Source organism: Notamacropus eugenii, chromosome 1 (assembly GCF_028372415.1).
Source record: "Notamacropus eugenii isolate mMacEug1 chromosome 1, mMacEug1.pri_v2, whole genome shotgun sequence".
In the NCBI taxonomy this organism is placed as follows: Eukaryota; Metazoa; Chordata; class Mammalia; order Diprotodontia; family Macropodidae; genus Notamacropus; species Notamacropus eugenii.
In genome coordinates, this window is record NC_092872.1 from 621,298,275 (window position 1) to 621,323,800 (window position 25,526).

General features: G+C 36.0%; 1 protein-coding gene across 5 annotated transcripts in view; it reads right to left on the reverse strand.

Moving 5' to 3' along the window:
- Positions 1–11,121: 11,121 nt before the first annotated feature.
- The window catches only part of LOC140520808 (disintegrin and metalloproteinase domain-containing protein 32-like), a 119,267-nt gene continuing 104,862 nt past the window's right edge, over positions 11,122–25,526 (reverse strand). For all 5 annotated transcript variants that reach the window (XM_072635128.1, XM_072635124.1, XM_072635125.1 and 2 more), the window contains 7 exons: positions 22,233–22,341; positions 21,469–21,652; positions 19,829–19,915; positions 17,608–17,716; positions 17,215–17,371; positions 11,775–11,816; positions 11,122–11,306 (listed from right to left, as the gene is read on the reverse strand). In XM_072635128.1, coding sequence (XP_072491229.1) covers positions 11,291–11,306; positions 11,775–11,816; positions 17,215–17,371; positions 17,608–17,716; positions 19,829–19,915; positions 21,469–21,652; positions 22,233–22,341 — 704 coding nt within the window. In that variant the 3' untranslated portion in view covers positions 11,122–11,290. The remainder of the gene's footprint in view (positions 11,307–11,774; positions 11,817–17,214; positions 17,372–17,607; positions 17,717–19,828; positions 19,916–21,468; positions 21,653–22,232; positions 22,342–25,526) is intronic.

Genomic DNA, 25,526 nt, shown 5'->3' on the forward strand with positions numbered 1-25,526 from the left:
TGAGTCTAACTCTAGGTATGGATAGCAACAAAGGTGGTCTGAGCCTCCAATCCATGATAGCAGTAAGCCTGTGAAATGCCAGTATGAACTGAAAAAGGTGATCTCATGGGAAGGGTGGAAGGGCGGCTGTTCAGCCTGGGCTGAGGTAGGATTCTCCTGACTCAATTTCTCCACTGACACCTGACAGACTCTAATCCTCACTGAATGCAAGTGGACAATCTACTCCTGCCTGGAACTGACATGAAGTTGGGTAGATATTGTTTCCCTGCAATGTCCCTACTCTTAGTGGCAATTTCCTATAGTCAAAGGTTTGTAAGCTTAATAGAAGATCTATCAAATTATAGATTGTTGGTGGGGGAACATCCAAGGTCAAGTCTAAAATTAAGCTGTTAGGCTTAGGACTTTAGACCAACAACAAGTTAGAGTCCTTTAATTCTTAGTAATAGTGTGGGGACAAATAGGTCAAGTGCTTACAAAGTTAGCATACATAGTTATTTGTGTCTCAGCTGGTTAATGTTAAAAAAAATCCATCTGTGGTCCATACTGTAAATGCTTTAAAAGAAATATCACCTGACAAAAAGTTGGAATTGTGCTATGAGATATGAACTGTTAAAAATAATAAATTTTAAAAAATTTAAAAAAATAAAATTTTTGCACCTGTATTCATTAGAGAAATTGTTCTATAATTTTCTTGTGTTTTGGCTCTTTCTGGTTTAGGTATCAGAACCATATTTGTATCACAAAAAAAGTTTGGTAAGACTCCACCAATTTTTCCAAATAGTTTGTATAGTATCGGAATTAACTGTTCTTTAAATGTTTGATAGAATTCACTTGTAAATCCATCTGGCCCTGGAGATTTCTTCCTAGGGAGTTCGTTGATGGCTTGTTCAATTTATTTTTCTGAGATGGGGTTATTTAAATATTCAACTTCCTCTTCTGTTTATCTGGGCAATTTATATTTTTTTAAAATATTCATTCATCTCATTTAGATTGTCAAATTTATGGGCATACAGTTGGGCAAAGTGATTTCTAATTATTGTTTTAATTTCCTCCTAATTTTAGGTGAGTTCACCTTTTTCATTTTTGATATTTGTAATTTGATTTTCTTCTTTCTTTTTTTTAAATCAAATTGACCAAAGGTTTATCAATTTTATTTTTTTCATAAAACAACTCTTTGTTTTATTAGTTCAATATTTTTCTTAATTTCAATTTTATTAATCTCTCCTTTGGTTTTCAGTATATCTAATTTGGTATTTACTTGAGGACTTTTAATTTGTTCTTTTTCTAGCTTTTTCAGCTGCATAACCAAGTCATTGATCTCTCCTTTCTCTATTTTATTCATATAGGCATTTAAAGATATAAAACTTGCCCTAAAAACTGCTTTTGCAGCATCCCATAAGAGTTTGTAGGTTGTCTCATTATTGTCATTCTCATGAATGAAGTTGATTGTTTTTATGATTTGTTGTTTAACCCACTCATTCTTTAGGATTATTTAGTTTCCAATTATTTTTTTTATTTATCTTTCCATGGCCTTTTATTACATGTGATTTTTACTGTATTATGATCTGAGAAAGATGCATTGACTATTTCTGCCTTTTTGCACTGTATTGTGAGATTTTTATGCCCTAGTACATGGTCAATTTTTGTATATGTGTCATGTACCACTGAGAAAAAGGTATATTCCTTTCTATCCTTATTCAATTTTCTTCAGAAATCTATCATGTCTACTTCATCCAGTTTTATTCACCTCCTTAACTTCTTTCTTCTGTATTTTGAGGTCAGATTTATCAAGTTCAGAGAGGGGGAGGTTGAGGTTCCCCACTAGTATAGTTTTGCTATTTCTTCCTGTAACTCCCTTAACTTTTCTTCTAAGAATGTGGATGCTATACCACTTGGAGCATATATTGCTTTGTAATCTATGGTGCCTTTTAGCAGGATATAGTTTCCTTCCTTATCTCTTTTTATTAGATCTATTTCTGCTTTTGCTTTGTCTGAAATTAGGATTGCCACCCCTGCTTTTATTACATCAGCTGAAGCACAATATATTCTGCTCCAGCTTTTTACCTTTATCCTGTATCCCCTTACTTCAAATGTCTTTCTTGTAAACAATATATTGTTAGATTATGGTTTTTAATTTTTAAATTAATTTTAATTTAATTTTAATTCTGTTATCCATCTCCATTTTATGGGAGAGTTCATCCCATTCACATTCACAGTTATGATTACTATCTGTGTCTTTCCCTCCATCCTCTTTCCCCCATTTATGCTTTTAGTTTTCCTTTCTCCCTTCCCCTCCACAATAGTTTTAATTTTTGACCACCACCTCCCTTAGACTTCCCTCCCTTCTTTCAGCCCCAATCCCACCCCCTTTCCCTTACTACTTGTTTCCTCCTTTTTAGCGTCCCCTCCTTTTTCTTTCCCCTTTCCCCTCCTACCGCCTTTATAGCTAGTTAGATTTCTACACTTAACTGAGTTTATTCTTCTTGAACCAAATCAAATGAGATTAAATCTCAAACAATGCTCATCTCCCTCCCCTCTTTCCCTCTACCGTAATATATTTTTGTGCCTCTTCCTGTGATGTAATTTATCTTTTTTCTTACTCCTCCTTTTCACATCTCCCATTACAATCCCTTTGCACCCTTAAATCACATTTTTATCATCACATTTATTTTATACCCACTTGCTCTATCTTTGTATATCTCTTTTATATATCATAATAAATATACAGTTCTCAAGATTAACAAGTATCATCTTCTCTTATAGGGATGGAAACAGTTTGCCCATATTGAATAACAAGTTTTTTCCCCGCTGTTTACCCTTTTTATGCCTCTCTTGAGACTTGTGTTTGAAGACTGAATTTTCTATTGAGCTCTGGCTTTTTCATCAGGAAGGTCTGGAAATCCCTTATTTCATTGAATGTCCATCTTCTTTCCTGAAATATTACGCTCAATTTTGCAGGGTAATTGATCCTTGGTTGTAGTCTTGGCTCCTTTGCCTTACAGAATATCATATTCCAATCCCTCCGATCTTTTAGTGTAGAAGCTTCAAGGTCCTGTGTGATCCTGACTGTAGCTCCTTGATATTTGAATGGTCTCATTCTGGCTGCCTGAAGTATTTTCTCCTTCACTTGATAGTTCTAGAATTTGGCAACAATATTCCTTGGTGTTTTATTTTGGGATCTCTTTTGGGAGGTGAATGGTGGATTCTTTCAATGACTATTTTGCCCTCTGGATCTAGGACTTCTGGGCAGTTTTCCTTGATGATGTCTTGGAAGATATTGTCCAGGCTCTTTTTTACATCATGGCTTTCTGGTAAATCAATAATTGTTAGATTTTCTCTCCTAGATCTATTTTCCAGGTCAGTTATTTTTCCAATTAGATATTTTACATTTTCTTCTATCTTTTCATTTTTTAGATTCTGTTTGACTATTTCTTGATGTCTCATACAGTCATTAGCTTCTACTTGTCCAATTCTAATTTTAATCAAATTGTTTTCTTCAGTTAACTTTTGGATCTCCTTTTCTATCTGTCCAATGTTTCCTTTTGAGGAGTTGTTTTCTCCAGTTTGCTTTTGTACTTCCTTTTCCATTTATTCAATTTCCCCAGTTAGGTTTTGTGCTTCCTTTTCCATTAGTCTAATTTTCTTTTTAAACTCTTCTATGATTTTTTTCATATTTTTAAAATCTTTGACCAATTTTTCTTCTACTTACCTAATTTGACTTTTAAAATCCTTCTTGAGCTCTTCCAGGAATGTTCTTTGGGCTTGAGATAAGTTCATATTCCCTTCTGAAGTTTCAGGGGGGATTACAGTCTAAATGTTGCCCTCTTTGATATTCATATTTTGGTCCTTTTCCCCAAAGAAAGATTCTATTCTATTTCTGGTTTGCTTCTTGCTCATGACGATTGCCCTTTTCCTGGCTTTTAAAGTGAATCTCTGCTTCTGGGGCACAGTGATCTCTGTCCCACCATTCCTGTGCTTAGTGCTTGTATTGTGGCCTCAGAAAGAAACTAGATAGAAACTAGAAAGCTTACCTGGTGCTGAGCTGGTTGATGTGCCAAAGCAGAGGCCAGGTGAAGTCAGTTTCTGAGTTTCCCGCAGTTACTCTGGAGCTAGCTGCGTTAAGTGTGGGGGAGGGGTGGTCTGGCTACAGGAGGTCTCCTCCTGAGCAGAGGGAGGCTCAGTGGTTGGTGAACCCCATTTACACTAGTGCCTTCCCTACTCCCCTGGCTGTACTGAGGCATGCCTGGGGTCCTGGTGTTGACAATTGCAGGCTCCACCCCCCTGGGGTTCAGGATCTCCTCTTGGTTTGCTGAGGTGGGGCTATCTGGGACAGCTCCAGGCCTGCACTGGTCCCCTTCAGCCACAGGACCAGGGAACCCCTCCCCCACTTTTGCAATTTTCCCAGTTTCATGGGCTGAGACTATTTACCACTTTGGCTGATCCTACTGTTCCAGGATTTTTCCTAGGGAAATATTCTCTGGGTTTTCAAGGTCACCAAGGGGACGGGTAGAGCATTTACTGATCACTCCTCCATCTTGGCTTCCGAAAGTTCAAGTAGGTGACTTACAGACATTTAATTTGTGAGCTGATAGTCTCAGGAGTGACTGCTGCAGTTACCTGGGGTTCTGTAGTTCTCTCTCACTCCCATCCTGGGATGATAGATTTGAGATTCCACAGTGTGGCTGCTGCTTCAGACTGCCCAGGGCTTCCTGCTCAGCTTTGCTATGGTGGAATCTGTGCCAAACCTGTGCACTGTGCGTTCCTTTAGCTCTGTGCAACAGATCCTTCCTGTCGACCTTCCAGTCTGTCCTGGGTTGGAAATATGCCACACTCTGTCTCCTATTGGATTCTACCACTCTAAAATTTGTTCAGATTCTCTTTTTAGAGGCATCTGAAGGAGTTTATCTTAAGAGCTTAGGTGAGTGGTTGCTCTCAATCTGATTTTTGAAGAAGCCTACCATGCTCCCACCTTCCCCCAAGTCTTCTCTTCTCCAGGTTAAATATCCCCAGTTTCTTCAACAGATTCTCATGATTCAAAAGGAACTTTAAACCCTTTACGTACTGCTTACCTTCCTTAGCACACTATCTACCTTCTTAATGTTCTTTTTAAAACTTAATGTCTCAGTGGCACTAAGACTGATCACAAAAAACAGTTGCAGTCAGACCAGGGAGAGTACCTTCTGAATCATCTCCTTGTTCCTGGGAGCTATGCTTTTCTTCATGGAGCCCATGACCACCTTAGCTTTTTTGGCCACAACATTGTTGATTCATTTTCAGGCTGTTTTCTATACACCCTCATCCTCCCTCATCTTCTCTTTATAAGGTGATTTTGTGAGACCAAGTGTAAGATTTTACATTTTTCCTCTTGAAATCAACCCCCATTCTCCCTCCTCACCCAACCTCCTCCAGCTCTATTCCATATCAGAACCCCTATAGTTTGGCCAGTCAATAAGAAGGCCTGTCATCAGAAAGGATGCTTTCTCCCCTTTGTTCTGTGACAGGAGACTATCCCACTTTTTGTTTGTAGCCTTTTTCCTTTATTCCTTTACTCTGGTCTCTGAAAAAGAGGTGATCCTTTCCTTCAAGAAGGCCCACACGCTACTACAAGTACGTTGTTCCTTATCCCCTCCCATCTGTTCTGGAAGATTGTTCCTACCATGATCCTGTCTCAATCTTCACTCTTTTCCCATATACTGTCTGAAAACATGTTCAGGTCTTATCTATTCTTTAAAAACTCTCTTTCAGCCATAGTATTGTCCTAAGTAATTTTTCTTTCATCCTCTTTGCAGCCAAACTCCTCAAAAGAGCTGTCTACATATTGTTTCCAGCTCCTCTTAGTACTCAACCCAGTGTGTTGACTTCTGCCCCCCACTCAGACTGAATCATTCTCTCCAGAATTAGTTATACATCTCTCAAGTGCCATATTCTGTGGCCTCTTCTCAGTCATAAATTTTCTTAACTTCTCATAAACTGATGTTGAAGACTACCACTTTTATACATTCATTCCTCTAGGTTTTTGTAACACTGATACCTTTTTTTTCCTATCTCTCTTGACTATTCTTTGTCATTCTCTTTTACTGGATCTTCATCCACAAATCCCCTAACTATACCCAAAGGTTTTGTCCTGGAACCTATTCTCTATATGCAATAATAGGTGAAAAGTCATAAAAAACTTAAACTCTGTGAAAGATGGAAGCCTGGACATGGTGACCTGTTTACAATTTATATGTTAGACCCTGAGTCAAGATACTATGACCTATGAAAGCCAAAACAAGAATATTGTGACCCATATGTGACTAGAACCTGATCCCTACACAAACTTATGTTTGGGCATAACATTGGCTGAACACCTAAGCTCGTTACTAAGCATCAACCAATCAGTACTGATGTACAATTTAGCTCCTCCTGCCTTTGTCTGTTTTCTATAATTACCAGAGGATTTTAGGGTTCTTCAGTATAGATCCACAGAACTGTTTGGCTGCCTCCCAGACCAAAGATTGTCCCTGTTTGTAAGTATTCATAATGATTGATTAAACTACTACCTAAAATCAATCTAGAGCTCTGCAGCCTCTCCTTTGGTATAAAAAGAACACTCCATGGTGTTTCAGACCTTATACCTTGTCATACATCAACTGTGTAGTCTCACCAAACTGCTCCTCACACATAACATACCCCATTCCCATGCCTTTATATAGCTGTCCCTCATGCCTAGAATGCTCTCCCTTCTTATCCAGAGCTTCTTAAAATCTCTAGTTTCCTTTAAAACCCAACTTAGTTATCATCTCTTATATGAGGACCTTCTTGATACTCCTTCGCAGCTACTGGTGCCTCTCCACCCTCAAAATTTTATATACTTTTCACTTATATATGTTTGAGGCAGTGTTTCAGTACCTTTAAAGGAAAAAAAAAAACAAATATCCTCCTCTGAAATGATGGGATAAGACCTTAGGAAAAACCAGCTAGGCCTTAAGAAACACTGCTGCTACCATAGGATATTATGATATGTGAGGAATATTTTAGGGAGACACCCAGCCTTAATACCAGGTGGGCCTCAGTTCAAGTCCCAATTCTGACACATATTGACTATATGACTTCAGGCAATTCACTAACCTCTCAATGCTCTAGGCAATTCTCTAAGACTTAAAGTTTCAGAGAGGATCCTGCCCCTGTCTTTTATATCTGTATTTGCTGTCTCCATTAATAATATCTTCTTGAGGGCATGAAGTGTTTCATTTTTATTTGTATCTGCAGTGCAGTGCCCAAAACATAGTAGGTACTTAATAAATTTGACATGAATATTAACTTCTCAACTGATTTTGTTGAGTTGTAATAAATTATAATACCTTATTAGCTGTAATGTTACTGGATTCTGTTACAATCATTTTATGACTCTTTACTGCTCTTTTCTGTGTATTTTTCTATGTAGCGTACCTATTCCTTTCTGATTAATGTTTGTACTCTGGGTACCTTTTTATTTTCTTTTTCCCTTGCTAGGAAGAAGTCCTTAGACTTCAAGTCAACAACTACTAATAATTAGCAACTCTAAGTATCAACTTTCCTTAGAATGGCCTAGATAGGGGCAGGAGGCAATAACTGTGAAAATGTGGGGTTTATTTCCCCTGTTGAGAGACCAGGCTCTCTGACTTGAACTGGGCAAACTGTGCGAGTCAATAAAGGAGAGAGGTGAGTGCAGCCCTGAAGCCTCAGCTCAATTTAGGAAACTATCTTGCAAGTTATTATACAAGATTGTACAATTAAATTCACACTCTTGTTTAAATCTTAATACCTCATTGGGTGTACCCTTACATTTTGTGATTTTTGTCAGCTGAGCTGAGGAGATTTCAAATGATCAGCAGCCTCCTGATTAACTTAACCTTTTATGCTAAGAAAACTGATACCTCTGAGCCTGGTTCTATTATATTATGGAAAGCAGCTTTGGTGTAGCAGAAAAAAATATTGGATTTGTAATCAATGATCTGAGTTCAAAGGCAGGCATTGTGTGACACTGAGCAAGTCTCTTCATATCTCTGCCTCTCAATTTCCTTATCTGTAAAATGAGGATAATCTATACCCTATGAGGCTGTTCTGAGGTTTAAATGAGATAACACACATAAAAGATTAAAGGCAGGGAGATGATTCTGGGAAGACGGAATAGTTCATAAAATTTCATACTCTCAAGATTTTCCTCCATAAAAGAGGTAAAATAGCCTCCATGGCTGAATGTAGATCCATGAAAACAAAGAGTAGGGGCATACCAGGGGTTTTCTTGGGACAATCAAAGAAGACCCAAAGAAAAATTTTCTCCCATTGAAGAGCAAACACCTCCAAGTTAGAGTTCACTTTAACAACAAGCAACAAGCCTTGGGGTTAGCTGGGTTGGGAGGCTACCTTAGCCTGTCACAGGAACTTTTACCTCCAGGAAAGTGACAAGATTTGGGCATTTGAGCCAGGAAGATGGAGGAACCTCTGCTGACAAGAAAAGTCAGACACAGCTGTGCTGTGATAAGCAGCTAGGGCAAGAAGGAACCAGCACGCTCCAGGTGAGTGCACAAAAGCAGTGGGGCAGGGACACCAACAACTGTGGGTACTTACAGGAGGCTGAAGGTCTTGGTTTGAGTTCAAACCAAGGAGAACTGAAGAGGATCAGAGGCCAGAGGCATCATTCTCCCATACCCTAGGACTAGAGGTGATTATAAAAGCTAAATTATCACCAAAAAAAATGCACAGGCAAAGCAGAAAGAATCTAACCATAGAGAGCTACTATGGGAATAAAAATAATACAAGAAAAACAACATTATATCAAGAAAATCAACCAATCAGAAAAGGAGATTCAGAATCTTAAGAAAATGACTCCCTGAAAATTAGAATTGGGCAAGAGGAAACCAGCCAAATTATAAGAGATGAAGAAATAAAAAACAAAATATAAAGAATGAAAAAAATAGAAGACAATGTGAAACATCTCAAAGGAAAAACAATGGATCTAGAGAAGACATCAAGAAGAGAAAGCATAAGAATAATTGGACTACCTGAAAGTTCTGATCAAAAGAAGAATCTTTATACAATAACACAAGATATAATTAAAGAAAATTGTCCTAAAGCATTAGAACAAAAAGGGAAAGTAGAATTACATCAACTACACCAATCACCACTTGAAAGATATCCTATAAGGAAAAAACACAGAAATATTGTAGTTAAATTCCAAAACTTCCATATCAAGGACAAAATATTACAAGCAATAAGAAAAAAGCAATTTACATAGCACAGTATCACAATTAGAATTACACAATCTCTAGCACTGACAACACTAAAAGATCATAGGTCCTGGAACACTTCTGAAGAGCAAAAGAACTGGACTTCTGGCCAAAAATATCATACCCAGCATAACTAAGCATAATTCTGAATGAAAAAAAGATATTTAATCAACTGTCAGATTTTCAGAACTGTGTTAAAAAAACAAACAAACAAACCCTGAACTTAATAGAAGATTTTACAGACAAGAGCCAAGAGAAATACAAGGTACATACCAATGATCAATTACAAGGGACTAATGTTTACATTTTATGTATAGAAGATGTAAAACCTATATCTAAGATAGTTACTAAAAAATTGGGTGGCTTCTAAGGAAGACTGGGCTGGACCACAAAAAGTAAAATCATTCAAGAACAACTAAAAGAATAATTATCTTATACAAATGATTTGCAAAAGGAAGAACTAATGCAGAGAAATTAGATGGGGTGGGTTCTGGAAACCTACTTTCCTCAGGAATGGGTTTAAGAAGGGAAAATACATATACATCTAGAAGAATATAAAAGTCTTCTAAATTATGAAAGAAATAAAACTCTAAGGGGATACGGAGGAAGAGAGAAAAAAAGGAGGGATCTTTAGAGGGGAAGGTGAAGGAATAGGTGAAAAAGGGGATACAGAAAAATCTTTAGATTTAGGAGGGTAGGAGGATAAGGGAGGGATTGTTATAGTGGGGATAGGTTAAGGCGGGGCAAGGTAGCAGGGAGCAGTAAAGTAAAGGATTTAAGAGAAATAGGAAAAAAAAGATACGCACAAACATAAAAACAAGATTAGGAGTAGAATCTCTTAGGGAAAGTATATGTTTATATATGTATGTATGTTATGTATGTGAGTATACATGTATATATCAGTACCTATATATAAATATATCCATGCTCAGTTGTAGTCTTGGGGTGGTTGTTGGGGGTGGGGGTAGCAGGGGGAAAAAAGAACAAAGTAAAAGTGTACAGCAGAGAACAAAAGAAAACCTACAAAGAAAGCAAAGAAAAGGACAACTTTCAACATAACGCACAGTATTTAATATATGCTTTCTTGAAATGACAAGTTATTGCTATATATTCTGAATCCTCTCCTATGTTCTGCTGTACACATGACTTTTTTCCTTTCTATTTAATTTTATAATGTTTCTTTTTCTTTTCTTATTATGTATTTAAGTTTTCATACTTGTCTAAAATTTTTAAAATGTGGAAAAAAAAAAAAAGACTGGCTGCAATCATTATTATTATTACCCTGCTGTCTGGTGTGGCATTTTACTTCTTCCTGTTGAAAGACATGTATCCTTTCAGGATCTTCTTATCCAGTCCATGTTTCTGACCTTCTTATACCTGATTTTCCTACACACTGATAGGTCTATGATAACAAATAACCTTACACCTACAATAAGGTATCTGTCCTTGGACCTCCCTCTTTCTCCAACTTCATTTCTAAAACCTAGACCATTATATCATTAGAAGGGAAGCTTCTAGGCCAAGGTGGGGAACTTTTGGCCATGAGACCACATGTGGCCCTCATGCTCCTCAAGTATGGCCCTTTCAGTGAATCCAGACTCCACAGAACACAACCCCTCAATAAAAAGATCTGTTCTGTAAAACTTGGATTCTGTAACAAGGCTGACCTAGAACATGTGGTCTCAAAGCTGCAGGTTCCCCACCCCTGTAAATCTAAAGTATGAGTCTTATAATTATGACCAATGAATACTTAGGATACAGTATGTAATATCAACCTATCTTCTTCTTTCTATTCAATTCCTACCCAAGATGATTATTATTAGCAACCTATCAAACTGCAATGGAAAAGGAAGAAATGTTAGAACTTATAATGGTTCCAAAATTTCAGTTTATTATAATGAATATCTTCAAAAGTAGCAAGTCATGGATTGGCAAGGGTAAGTGTGGGAGGAGTGGAAGATTTTTCCTTTGTTCTAGCAGTCTGTCTTCTGATGCAGCAAATTGTGATTTCTTTCCTCCAGACCTTTGCTCTTGGCATCTTAGGTACTATGGTTACTGTGAAACAAAGGGAAATGCTCAACATTAGTAGCAGCTAGCTTTCCATTGTGATTTCTAAGAACAGCAAGATAAGTAATGTAGTCAGCACAATTCAGTGTCACACTAGAGGTGATTCCTTGTTACTCTGAAAACCTCTAAAACTGAATCAACTTCTCCAGACTTAGAAATTTATGAATTGCAAATTCAATTCAATGTATTTAATAATTATCACACACTAAGCACTGGGTTAAAAAAGAAAAACAGATAAAAGTTCTTCTTCTTAAGGAATTTTTATTCTACTGGGATAGATAAAAGCATATGTAGAAAAGTATAATACAGTGTAGAGCAAAGGACAAAGTGTCCTAAATTGGAGTAGAGAGAGAACATCCTTATCTAGTCAGGGTGGGAATGTCAGGAAATGATGGGATGTAATAATGCATTTTATAATTTTTTTTAAAATATGGTAAACTTCATAGATGTACTTACCTGCTACTGCTATATGAATATGTACTGAGTTCTGATCCAGATCTATTTAAAAGTAAAAATATTATTTTAAATTAGTAATTATGCCAACACTATATAATACCAAAGAATATTTTCTTTGGAAAATCAGTTTCCACAAGTATCTAACTCTACTTTTATTTACAACACACTTGCTGACAAATTCAACTTCCAAACAATTTTCTCCCTCTTATCAAGAAGTGTACTCATAGCAGATCAAGATTGGAAAAGTCAAGTCACTGTTTCTTCCCTGGCCACCTTCCTGAATTTTTCAAAATGGCTGCACAGGGCTCACTAAGTCAAGACCATAACTGTTCCTAATGACATACCAGGAAGGTTACATAGCTATCACAAGATTATGTATATTGTTAACACCTGAAGAGTGAGTGGTTCCTTTAACCTTCACAGATTCAGTGTATAGAAAGGTACCTCAACTAAACTGATTCCAAATACCTAAAATTTACCCATGGTTTACTTTAATGAAATTTATCCCTCTTCAATTGATAGATGACCTATTTTCCTTCTCATCATCTTTACTTGGATATGATTCACAAAATCAGTTAGTGTTATTTTCCCTTATATCATTGTGACCATTTTATGTATTATTCTCTTGTCTGTTCACCTTACTCTGTGTTAGTTCATGCTAATGGTGAAATGAAACTTGGTTCTTCTCAAGTTTCTCTGAATTCTTCATATTCATTGGTATTGCACAATATTTGATTATATTCATACATGTCAATTCATTTAGCCATTCCTCTTTCAAATACATTTTCCCATTATTCTTCACTATTATTTCACGGAAGTCACTAAGTTCCATTGGTGACATGGTTTACAAAATCTTGTCAAGTTCTCCATAGAATTTCTCTTTTTCTTCATTGTCTTGCAAATATTAGGATATAAGCTACAATCTTTATTGTGGTGTTTTTGCTTATGCTTTTCAAGAGTAGTATGAATCAAGATGACCAAATGTACCATGAAATCAAGTTTCTTGTTTCCTTTGGGTACACAACGAAATCAACTCCATCAAACTTCCTTATTTGCTTGCACAAAAAGAACCAATAAACCATCCTTCTATTTTTTCCAACTTTCTTGATTCTTTTGGTTAGGATGTCAGTATTAATATAATATTGCTCCTCCACATTATGTAAATTCATTAGCCATTCCAAAAGGATCTCATTTTTAAAGTACCAACTTCCTTAATACTTTGATGTTTGTGTTTTCATCATTGTGAGTACTTCCTACAAAAATGCAAATTGCAAACTATCCATGTCTCCTTATTCTTGAAACTCTTGTCCATATCCTCCCATGATTTCTCCTCAGGTTGTCCATCCAACTTTCTGAAGACTTGCTTCTAACTTTCCTGATATTTCTTAGATACTAATGGAGCATACAGGTTGCCCATTACTTATCCTTTGCCCTTGTTACATGACTGATTTCTACCTTCTTTTCGGTCCATACATCTCTGATTACATCCTTTATGCCACATCTTCAATGTAATTCCTTGTTAGAAATTCTTCAGCCTTCTCATATCATGCATTTTCTTTGAAAGATATTTGGACACTATAATATTCAACAAGACTTACAACCACACATCATCAAAAGAATATTGATATTGAAAAGATGGGCCTTCGTTTCAGGGAGAATAGCTAACATTTATATAGTGCTTTTGAAGTTTGTAAATTGCTTTACATATATTATCTCATTTGATCCTCATAAGCCTATGAGTTAAGCACTATTATTACCCTCATTTTAGAGATGAGGAAACTGAGGCTGAGAAAGGCTGTGATTTAGCGTCTGAAAAGAGATTTTTAACCCAATTCTCCCTTACTCCAGGTCTACCATTTTATCCACTATGAAACACTGCATCCTATTGCACTGTACAGTTTTCCAAAATTAATCCAGGCAACTTCCCTTCTATTGCACAACTCAAGGCTTACATTATCCTTCAAAAATGTCCATTAAAAATACAGGTTGTCTATTTAACAGCCTATCATATTCTAGATAATATGTATTGTTCATTCACTTGGATTTTCCAATTAGCTAGTTGCTCTGAATTCTTTTGAACTATCAAAATTCTTTTAGGAAGCACTGCAAAAATCTATCATTTGACGTAATCAGCTCAATGTTATCTGCAAAATTCTTGCTAGAGTCCTCCTTAATAGACTAGTCCTTCACCTGGAAGATGGGCATATACCTGAGAGCCAGTGTGGCTTCATAAAGGACTGAAGAAGTCAATACCGTGTTTGCTGCCTGACAACTCCAGGAGAAATGCCACGAGCAGAACAGAGGTCTGTATACAATGTTTGTGGATCTGAACAAGACCTTTGACACCGTTAGTCGTGAGGGCTTATGGAAAATTATGTCAAAATTTGGTTGCTCAGAGAAGTTTATTAATATTGTATGTCAATTTCATGATGGCATGTTTGCCCAGGTTCTGGATAATGGACAAAGCTCTTGTGTTTTCCCAGTCACCAAAGGAGTGAAACAGGGCTGTGTACTTGCTCCCATACTTTTTAGCATGATGTTTTCAGTCATGTTGACAAATGATTTCAATGAGGATGAACATGGCATCAAGGTCAACTACCATACTGATGGTAAGTTCTTCAATTTGAAAAGGTTACAAGCCAAGACCAAAGTGAAGGGAGTGTTGGTGCGTGATTTTCTGTTTGCAGATGATTGTGCATTCAATGCAGCCTCTGAACCTGAGATGCAACAATGTATGGATCAATTCTCTGCTGCCTGTGATAATTCTGGCCTAATAATTAATACCAAAAAAACACAGGTGCTCCACCAGCCACCAACACACCATCCACACATGGAACCATCGGTTACAACAAATGGAGAAATTTTGAATGCTGTGGATAAGTTCACTTATCTTGGTAGTGTACTTTCCAGGGATGTACACATTGACAATGAGGTTGATACACGCATTGCCAGAGCTAGGTCAGTGTTTGGGAGGCTCCAAAGAAAGGTTTGAGAGAGAAGAGATATTAGACAGACTACCAAACTGAAGGTCTACAGAGCCGTTGTGCTGACCTCATTGTTCTATGCTTGTGAAACATGAATGGTCTACCAGAACCATGCCAGGAAACTGAATTGCTTCCACTTGAATTGTCTCAGGAAGATTCTGAGGATCACCTGGCAGGATAAGGTACCAGACACTGAAGTCCTTGCTTGAGCTGAACTGCCAAGTATTCAGACTATGCTTCAGAGAGCGCAACTCCAATGGGCTGGCCATGTTGTTTGAATGCAAAATGTACGCTTGCCAAAAAAAACTATTTTATGGAGAACTTGCATGGGGCAGGCGATCACATGGTGGCCACAAGAAACGATACAAGAACATTCTCATGGTCTCTCTCAAGAACTTTGGATTTGACTGTGCAGCATGGGAGACACTGGCACAGGACTGCTCAGCATGGCGTGCCCACATAAGAAAAGGTGCTGTGCTCTCTGATCAAAGCAGAATTGAGACAGCGCAAAGAAAAAGCAGGATGCGCAAATTTGGGATATCCACAGGGACTATATGTGTTCAACCTGTGGTAGAGCATTCAGAGCTCTTACTGGTCTGATCAGCCACAGTTGGACACACTGAAATTTCACTTTACAATGGTGATGTCATATTGGTCCTCTTCAAAGATGAAGGCAACAACCAATCTGCAAATAGAAGCATCTGAAAGATGCTCATCATTTCTAAGGAATCCTTTAATTTGGACAATAGTGTACATGATGATAGCAAAGATATTTACTAAGCATATTCCTGTTTTGTGCCTTATTTAATATTAAGATTTTAATTTTAATCTATCTCATTAATAATATCTTTGAAGGAATTATGATTGTGTGATCTTCATGGGAGACATTTTAATGGAGGACAGCCTTTAATGCCTTTAAGCATTCTACTCTATGAAATAAAATGTCTTTTTATAGTCTACAGAAAGCAGATACACTGAGATCTTATGATCTCTGTGAATTTCAGTCAATTTTGTAAGCACCAAAATGGTATTCTGTAAATGTAACTTTAAAAATCTTCTCATACCTAAATAGTGCAAAAATGAAAAATTTCACAGCTCACAAAAAAGTTCACAAAAAGTAGACTGATTAGTAGTTACTGATTATTTTTGGTCAATTTTTTTTTTGGTAACAGTGTTTGAGATTTCCCCAAGCCTTTGTTATCCTCCTTTTTTTGTCCAGATACATTGAGAATCAATCTTTCAATAACTTCAAAACTGAATTGTCATCTACTCTGTATCTCCTCTGTGCATTCTTTACTCAGTCTAGCTATCATTTACACCTTTCTTTAGTGCCACTTCCATTTCCTCATACAGCAAATTGTGAATAGTAATTTTATGAATCTGAGTATGGTGGCTCCATTGAGAGAAGACTTATGAAAATTCTTACAAATTTCCATTCTTCTTCCATGTATTGTCCTCTTTTCAATTTATATTTTCCTATCTTTAGGATGATTTGGCTTAGTTAAATTGCTCAAAAAGTTTCTTGCAAATATGATTTTATCTCCATTGCTATGGTTTTGTGAGGTGATACTGTTCATACTCTACTCCATGTAATATTTTACAAGTGAGTTTATGTTTTAAATCCTGTCGCCTTTGTCTGACATACTTCTGACATGACAAGGAACTTCACTGATGGATAAAGCAGTTTCTAGTCTCCTCCAGTCTCATTAGGACAACTGATTTATTTCAGGTAAACTTCATCAGGAAATGATGTGCAGAGATCTCATTTTTTATATTTTTCTCATTTTCAGTATCAATACCTTATTTAAGTGAATCAATTTGAAGTTGCCTCATTTGTACTCCATATATCTTCTTATTTTTTATTCTTTCTTCTAGTTTGTATCGAATCTAAAATCTTCATTCTAATAAATCAATGATCTAACTTTATGCTGAATACTTATTCATAAATTGCTTTCATATAAATAACTAGTCATTTTCTGCCCATTAAAATGTAATCTATTTTATTGTTTATGAGGCTAAGGTGTTCTCCTTCCTTCATGAGCATTTTTTTAAAAAGAGAAGCTTCCACCACTAAACTTTCAGACACTCAAATTCTCTATTCTAACTAGTTTTAAAAAAATAGTATTTGGGATTTTTATATATATTGTATTTTATACAATCTTTTTTGGTTATAATATCTGACGTTTTATACCAGCCCCAGTGGTTTTATAACTAAACTAAACCCTATAAGAAATAACCAAGCTCTTTAACTAATCCAAGCAGACTTCCTTGGCAACGTCACTCCATCCAGTGGTTTTCAAAGACATCTAAATTGATCAAGGACTTTTCCCACAGACTCAAGGCTACAAACAAGTGATTGATTGATTCAGTGGAGGTGCTGTAGATCTTGTTTATACCCAGTGAACAACTGAGGTATGCTCACACCTGGTCCATAAAAATACACAAATTCAATTTACTCAGTAATTGGTGATTCCTCTGGGGATAAACATCCTTTCAGAGATTTCCATTTGACAGTTATTATGGCTATAATGAAAAGAATAGGTAGAGAAATGTAGAAACTTATAAGCAGCCAGTTCTTCCTAAGATTCTCTACAGCTCTGCCATAGTCAGAACCTAAGAATAAAAAAAAAAAAAGCAAGAAATTCAGTGTAATGATAAACTAGACTTTTTACTTTTAACTATGAATGACATAAAAACCAGCCACAAGGAGTATCAACCATGTACTACCCTTTCTTTAACTACATGAGATTCTGAGTGCCCTATATTCCTTTCCTGATGCTGATAAAGTTCATTTAATTTTATGCCATGCCTCTGCTCATTTGTTTATAGGCCATATTACGGATACTAACTTGGGGTCCATTCCATAACATCGAAAGTGACTGAAGTTTTCTTTGAATAACAACGTGGAGGTTGATATTCTGTTTCACATACGCAAATATCGTTATCATCAGTGCATGCCTAAAACAGATAAAAAACGTTAAAAAGTAATGTCAAGGGAGTTAACTTTGCTACTTAATATATGTACATCCTTGGACAATATATAATCTGGCTCAGTCCAGTTTTCCAATTATATAAAATATTGTGAATGATTTCTGTGATAGCAATGAGAGGACCTTATAATTACCCTTTCTCAACTTGAGTAATATCATTTTAGAATAAGCCTCTGTTTCACTATAAATGGGAAGTCAAGTATCTGATTCCTGTGTTTTGGTTCTCCTTATTCTCAGTCCTTTTACAACAATCAATATCTTGTGGCCAATGACAGAAGAGCAGATTACCTAAGACTTTTTCCCTTCCCTGGAAATGCAACAAATTGCCCTCAAGGCCAGTGACGAGGCTGTGAACCCAGAATGCCTATGTATTTTCTGTATATGATAACTACCTATAGAAATGACTTATATTGAGAAACCCACTTGCTCCACAAAGATGTCTTTTTCTGTGAACCAACAAATGCCATGGCTTAAAAATGAATGATTTACACCGTAAAATTTAAACAGTATGTTCTGAGCTAGGCCTAGCTCAGTCCAATTCAGTAGCTGGGATCAGAATTTAGAACTCAATTAAATACTTTTGGATCAAAAAATGCAATAAAATCAACTTTGTTTAGGCATGAGGCTAAAAAAGATAAAATTCATAGTTAAAAAGTATACTATTTCAAATAAAATATTACTTTCCTCTTTATCATCACAATGGCAACATTGTTAGATCATAAAGTCACTGTTATCCTTTTATAAGGTTTAAAGAAGTCTTTAATCAAGTTTGATAGAACTAGAGGCAGTAGACAACTCTAAGGAGAGCTACAGCAGACAAATGGAATTCTGCTAAACCTAGGGGTGTGCCTTTTACATCTCAGTCAGTAAAGAAATCAAAGCAATGACAAACCTGAGAATGCTCTCCTCACCCCTTCAAAGGTAAAACAGCCCTCTTAAGTGCTGTTCCTACCTTGCAATAAGTTTTCTTTCTACAATATCTCTAAATTCCCTTCAAATAAAACATCTAGGATCTGTGATCCTATGAACCTTTAGTAGACTGACCAACACAGCACCCACTTTTAAATCTCTTCAGCCTCACACAAATACAATACACTCAACAAGCAAAGATATACAAAGGAATTCCATTCTAGGGGTGATAACAAAAAACCAGATCTATCTCCTCTGGGACCAGAAACCAAGGCACTGGCTCAGAAGGAAACACACACTCACGTACAAAGAAAAGGAGGTTTAGCTACTTCAAGAAAAAGAGGATTAAAATATCAGCTTCACTAAAATTGTATCCTTCACTATGGATGCAATGGCTCTCCAGAAGGAAAAAAATTAGAATCATGTTCTGTTTAACCATAACAAAAGGGCAGCTTTTTGGGGGTATCAGTACAGAAATAGGGTAGAGCACCCTCATTGAACATAGGCTATCATACCCAACCCTGGGGTTAATTCTACAGCTACGTGGAAATAAACTGATGACATGACAGTTGAAACTGACTGTCATTCTATCTGCTGAGTCCCTCCAATCTTCTCAGTCTCCCTGGAGTCATTGAGGTAACAGGCAACTAGAAGGTCATTGTCACTGACTTGTATCCAAGAACCACACATGAAAATGTTTAACAATCAGCCCTCCCAAACCCCCAAAATAAGCCTGACACACTTTTAAGGTTAGTCTGTATTGCTAACATTTTCTCCATCACCTTTTAAAGTCTAGAAATTGACTAAACTACAAATCCAGCCTTAATTTGTAACAACAGGTTCTCAAGAACTGGTTTGAACCAGCTCCAAGTCACTTCTCCCTGTATCCAAAGGCATAGAAGCTACAGCACAGAGTATCCTAACCTATGTTAGCAAATTTACATATTTGTTGGCAGATTCTGTGCCCCTTAGAAATCACTGAACTTTAGTCATGATTGGACAATTATCTTAAAACTTTCATCCTAAACTAGCTTTACCTGTTTTGTGATGCAACTGCAAATTCTAAAATGATATTTGTAAATATTTAAAATGATGGCGATTAAAGGAAATACCTAAATCACACATTGCATTATACTAAATGATGCTACTGAATTAAAATGGTGTTACTTACTCCATGACCATTGCACCTGTTTTCTGAACAACTTCTTGCTTCATATATGATGTTATTCATATATACACACTCACCATTACGACAATACTACAAAAAAAAGACTCCACATCAGATGGGCCAACTCAACTTTCTACTCAACTTTTGTACAAAAAAAATCAATAATTAAAGATTATCAGAATTTGGGATGAAACAGAAATTTATGTGGACCTGAATTATTTCAGAGACAGTATGAAGTCCATATAATGTTATTTCTGACATTAATGTAGTCCCCTTAGGTCTACGAAATGAAGTTAGAGATTTCAAGACATGAGAACCTCTGTCATAGCACTGAACATTAGTCTGTGTAACGATGACATGAAAACTACTTATCATCAGAGGACCTGAATTCTAGTATTGGCATTGTCATTCTATTAACTATGTGACTATTGACAAGGTAATTTATTTCTCTGACACCTAACTTCCTGTCCCCATGCTCATCCCATTTTTATCCCCATAAAGGTAGTGAATAAAGCAATAGGCCTTGGATTCAAGAAGAAAGACCTGAATTCAAGTCTTGCCACAGACACTTAATATATGACTCTGGGCAAGTCATTTAATGTCTGTTTCCTCCAGTTTTCCCAATTGTAAAATGGGAATAATATCATCTACCTTGCAGGGGTGTTGTTAGAATCAAATTAGACAAATGCTTTGATCAGTACCATATACATAGAAGGCATTATGTAAATGTTTATTCTCTTCTCCTTCTATTTCTCCGTCTCTATTTGGTAAAAAATGGGGATAATAATATTTAATAATGATGCCTCACAGAGACTTGATGAGGATTAAAGGGAAGTGCATGTGAAAGTACTTTAAAAACCATGAAGTATTACAAAAAATATTCTTTATTTGATGTCTCTGAAATAAGACACAAACAGATAAAATTTCCAAGTAGATTTTACTTTTTTTATTAATCATCATAATTATTGACTAAACTTGCTTTTGTTCATATTTTTTTTAGAAAATATAGCTCTCAATATCAAATAAAAGGTTACTTGCTTAAAGAACTTTATCTTCCAACTCAACAACAGCAGCCGTAAGCTGGATTTACTGAGTTTTTTATAAAAGCTCAGTGCCTAAATGTAGTATCTGGGAGTCACAAGTTCAGAGCAGCTTTGGGTTATCTTGGTGCTCAATAATGTTATGGTCAGGAGTTTAGTTTAATAAATGAATTTTTAATCCTTCAGCCTCCTAATTTCAGAGGCAGAATTATATTTCATTTGCACAAGATCTGGACTGCTATGATTTAAACTGTAATTTATATTTCCATGAAATTCTTATAAATATAGATCATATCAGTGTTATCCTGAATAAGTGACTTTCAAAATGGAAATGCACCTGGAATCATCCAAGGGACCCTTGAGGTGTAGCGCAGTTCTAAATTTTAATTTGTGACTCAGAGAAAGCTGCTCTTCAACATAATAGGCTACGGAAGAAACAAAGCTACTATGCCCAAGTAAGATTGGTGGCCAGATTTCTAGGTATGTATTGAGGAATGATCTGTTTGCATTTTGTACTAAAAAAAGAAATGTGAACTTTTATGTTTTAATAGGAAATAAATATTTAATATTTAATATTTTCTCAAAGAGATGTTAATCATTTACCTTATTAATATCACAGGGATTTCCATATGCCATCAACATTGGATCTGGAGTACTCTTTTTAAACTTGTGATCTAAACTTATACATACAGTCTTTAGCACAAAATTATATATCACAGCAACATTTTCTCGAACATAAGGTTTTCGATATGGGTATGTACAAATTAACTTTCCACAGAGGATATTCCTACAAATATAAAAAAGAAATTGTTAAACACAGTGGGAGAACCCTGATCTGATTCCCAATGATACCATTTAATGAAGTCAAACAATGTGAGGGGGACAGGCAACAGAGACAATAGAGTATTAACTGAAGTGTAAAGATGTAAAAACATCAATCAGTTAAGCCTGACAAAACTAGAGGGTGGCTTTGTTACCCTTTTATAAAGTTTAAAGAAGTCTTCAGCCAACCTTGACAGAATTAGAGGGTAGATAACTTTCAGTCTAGGCAAAAGACAACTCTAAGGAGCGTGCGCTCTGCAAAGAGAAAGGAGGAAGGACCTACGAAAGAACAACCTGTGGGTTGACGTTTCTAAATCTATAGTTCATGAGCTTCCACCAAAATACTTATCTTTTACAGTCATCCAGTAGACATAATTAGCTCAAAACAAAGACATTTGCTGAGATGACATTATAAGATTAGTAGCTGCAAAATATACTTCCCAAAATCCTGGGCTACGCATTCTTAGGCTGTTGTAAAGACGTGATTCCCACTGAAGAAATCACTAATCCCTCTATTTATCAAAGTAAATATTTTTGAAACATACCTCCAACTACAGAATCTAAATCTATTTTCTCCTTGCCGGCCACAATTCCCAAACCTATCTTGCTGACTATTGATTTCTTCATAGCAGGCAAAGGGACCATTTCTGGAAGCTGAGAATTTAGAAATAAGATTAGATAATCATTTTCTTTTTCACTTAGACTACATTTTCCATTTATATATGAGGTATGAACTCCCTGACTCGTATAGCTACAGATCTTTCTAGAATGGGAAGAGAAGATGCATGAGAATAATTATCACATACCTGTCATTGCATAACATAATACCTCACATCCTGTCTCTTCTTATTGATTGATTCCAATATATCTCAAAGCCCATTGGTTTGGTGGTGGTTCAGTTTTGGTTCTAAAATAACAAGGCACCTAGATGGAGTGCCACCAAATTGAGAATGTCTTCCTGAACCTGCAAATTATAACTCTGAATGATGAAACGCACTGGAAAATGCAGTAGGTAGATAGAGCCAGCTGGGAAAATTTTCTAGCCAAGCAGAAGAGGTTGGTGATTTGGAGCCTGAATTAATCGTTATATTATATATGAATTATTATTAAGAATTCACCAATCACCTCCTGAAAGAAATACCAAAATGAAAACTCTCAGGAACATTACAGTCAAATTCCAGAACTATCAGATCAAGGAGAAAATACTGCAGGCCACCAGAAGGAAACAATTCAAATATCAGGAAGCCACAGTCAGGATGGTACAGGATTTAGCAATTTCTACATTAAAGGATCTGAGGGCATGGAATATGATATTCTGGAAGGCAAAGGAGCTAGGACTATAACTAAGGATCACCTACTCAGTGAAACTGAGCATAATCCTTCAGGGAAAAAATGGATATTCAATGAAACAGAGGACTTTCAAGCTTTCCTGATGAAAAGACCAGAGTCAAACAAAAAATTTCAAGACTCAAGAAAGATATAAAAAGGTAAAAAAGAAAGAGACAACATAAGGGATTCAATAAGGCTAAACTGTTTACATCCCTACACAGGAAGATGATACTTATAATCCTAAAGAACTCTATTACTATTGTTGCAGTTAGAATGAGTATATCTAGACAGAAGGAGTATATATAAGGTGAATTTGAGAGGATAACACAAAAAAATTAGGGGGTAAGAAAGAGGATTAATGCTGGGAATAGAAGGAAGGGAGAAACAGAATGGGGTAAAATGAATTGGCGCAAAAGACCTATTACAATGGAGGGAAAAATGGGAAGGTGGATAGTGGGCATTGCTTGAACCTTACTCTCATCAAAACTGACTGAAATTGAGAATAACATTCACAGTCAGTTGGGTATAGAAATCTATCTTACCCTAAAAGGAAGTAGGAGAAGGAGAAATAAGGGGGGAGTGGAGACTGACCAAAGGGAGGGCAGATGGGGAAGGCACTGGTCAGAAGAAAAACATTGGTGAGGAGGGGAAAGGCTGAAAGGAAATAGAGAAAGCTAAATCAGAGAAAAAATACAATGGAGGGAAATACACAATTAGTAAGCATAACTGCAAATGTGAATGGAATGAACTCTCCCCTAAAATAGAAGTGGATAGCAGAGTAGATTATAAGCCACAATCCTAAAAAATGTTATGTGCAAGAAACACATTTGAAACATAGAGACATATACAGAGTAAAGGAAAGGGACTGGAACAAAATTTATTATGCTTCAGCTGAAGTAAAAAAAAGAGTGAGGAAATATGAAAGACTTAGTTCTTCTCAGTAATACAACGACTTAAGACAAGTTGAAAGGACTTGTAATGGGAAATGCTATCCATATCCAAAGAAAGAAATAATGGAGTCTGAATGCAGGTGGAAGCAAACTATTTCCACTTGATTTTTTGTGGTTCTTTTCTTTTGCTTTGTTTCTTCTTTCACAATATGACTAATGTGGACATATTTTTACATGACTTCATATATAACCTATATAAAATATATAATATATCAAATCATTTACTCTCTTAGGGAGGGGGTAGTGAGGGAGAAAGGAGATAATTTGGAAGTCAAAATATTTTAAAAGTGAATGCTAAAAACTTGTTATTATTGATCAGAGAGGTGCAAATTAAAACAACTCTGAGGTACCACATAAACATATCGCTACTAGGACTGTATCCCCAAGAAATCATAAAAATGGGAAAGGGTCCCACATGTACAAAAATATTTATAGCAGCACTTTTTGTAGTTGCCAAAAACTGGAAGTCAAGGGGATGCCCATCAATTGGGGAATGGCTGAATAAATTATGGTATATGAATGTAATGGAGTACTATTGTGCCATAAGAAATGATGAACAAGAAGACTTCAGAGAGGCCTGAAAGGACTTATATGACCTGATGCTGAGTGAAAGGAGCAGAACCAGGAGAACTTTGTGCACAGCAACGACCACAGTGTGTGAGAGTTTTTTCTGGTAGACTTGGAACTTCATAATAACGCAAAAACTTAAAAAAAAAAAATTCCCAATGGTTTTCTAAGGCAAAATGCCTTCCACACTCAGAGAAAGAAATATAGAATTCATTCGCAGAATGTAGCAGATGTTTTTGTGTGTGTGTGTGTCTGTGTGTGTGTATTATGTTTTGATTTGTTATATGATTTCTTCCATTTATTTTAGTTTGCCTACACAGCTTGACTATAGTGAAAACATATTCAATAGGAAAGTATATGTAGATCCTACATAGAATTGTATGCCATCTTGGGGAGGCAGGGATGTGGTAAAAATCTAAGTTTTATGGTAGCGATTGTAAAATATTAAAAATAAATAAATAAATAAAAGAGAACCGAAAAATAAATAAATAAAATAATAAAAAATAATAAAAACTTGTTAATAGAAAATTTACTTGTAATTTTAGTCTTTACTTGTAATTAGAAAAAAATAAACTAAAACATCCAGTTCAAAGGTGTTGCCAGGATGAATAATTAAATATCTTAAATGCTGCAGCACATACTTTTTTTATACATTGGGTAAACTATAATTTTAAAAAAGACTTAATATTTATTCCTACTAAAAATACAGATTTAGCCCAATGATATAATCTACTCAGATCTTTTAAAATAATATTTCATTTTTTCCTGATTACATGTAAAGATGACTTTTAACATTTATTTTTTTAATATTTTGAGTTCCAAATTCTCTCCATTTCTCCCCTACTGCCCCCTCCCTGAGATGATAAGGAGTTTGATACAGGCTATATATATATGCAATCAGGCAAAACATATTTCCATTTTATTCCTGTTGTCAAAGAAGATTTAGACTAATAAAAAAGAAAGAAGGAAGAAAGTGAAAAATACTATCCTTTG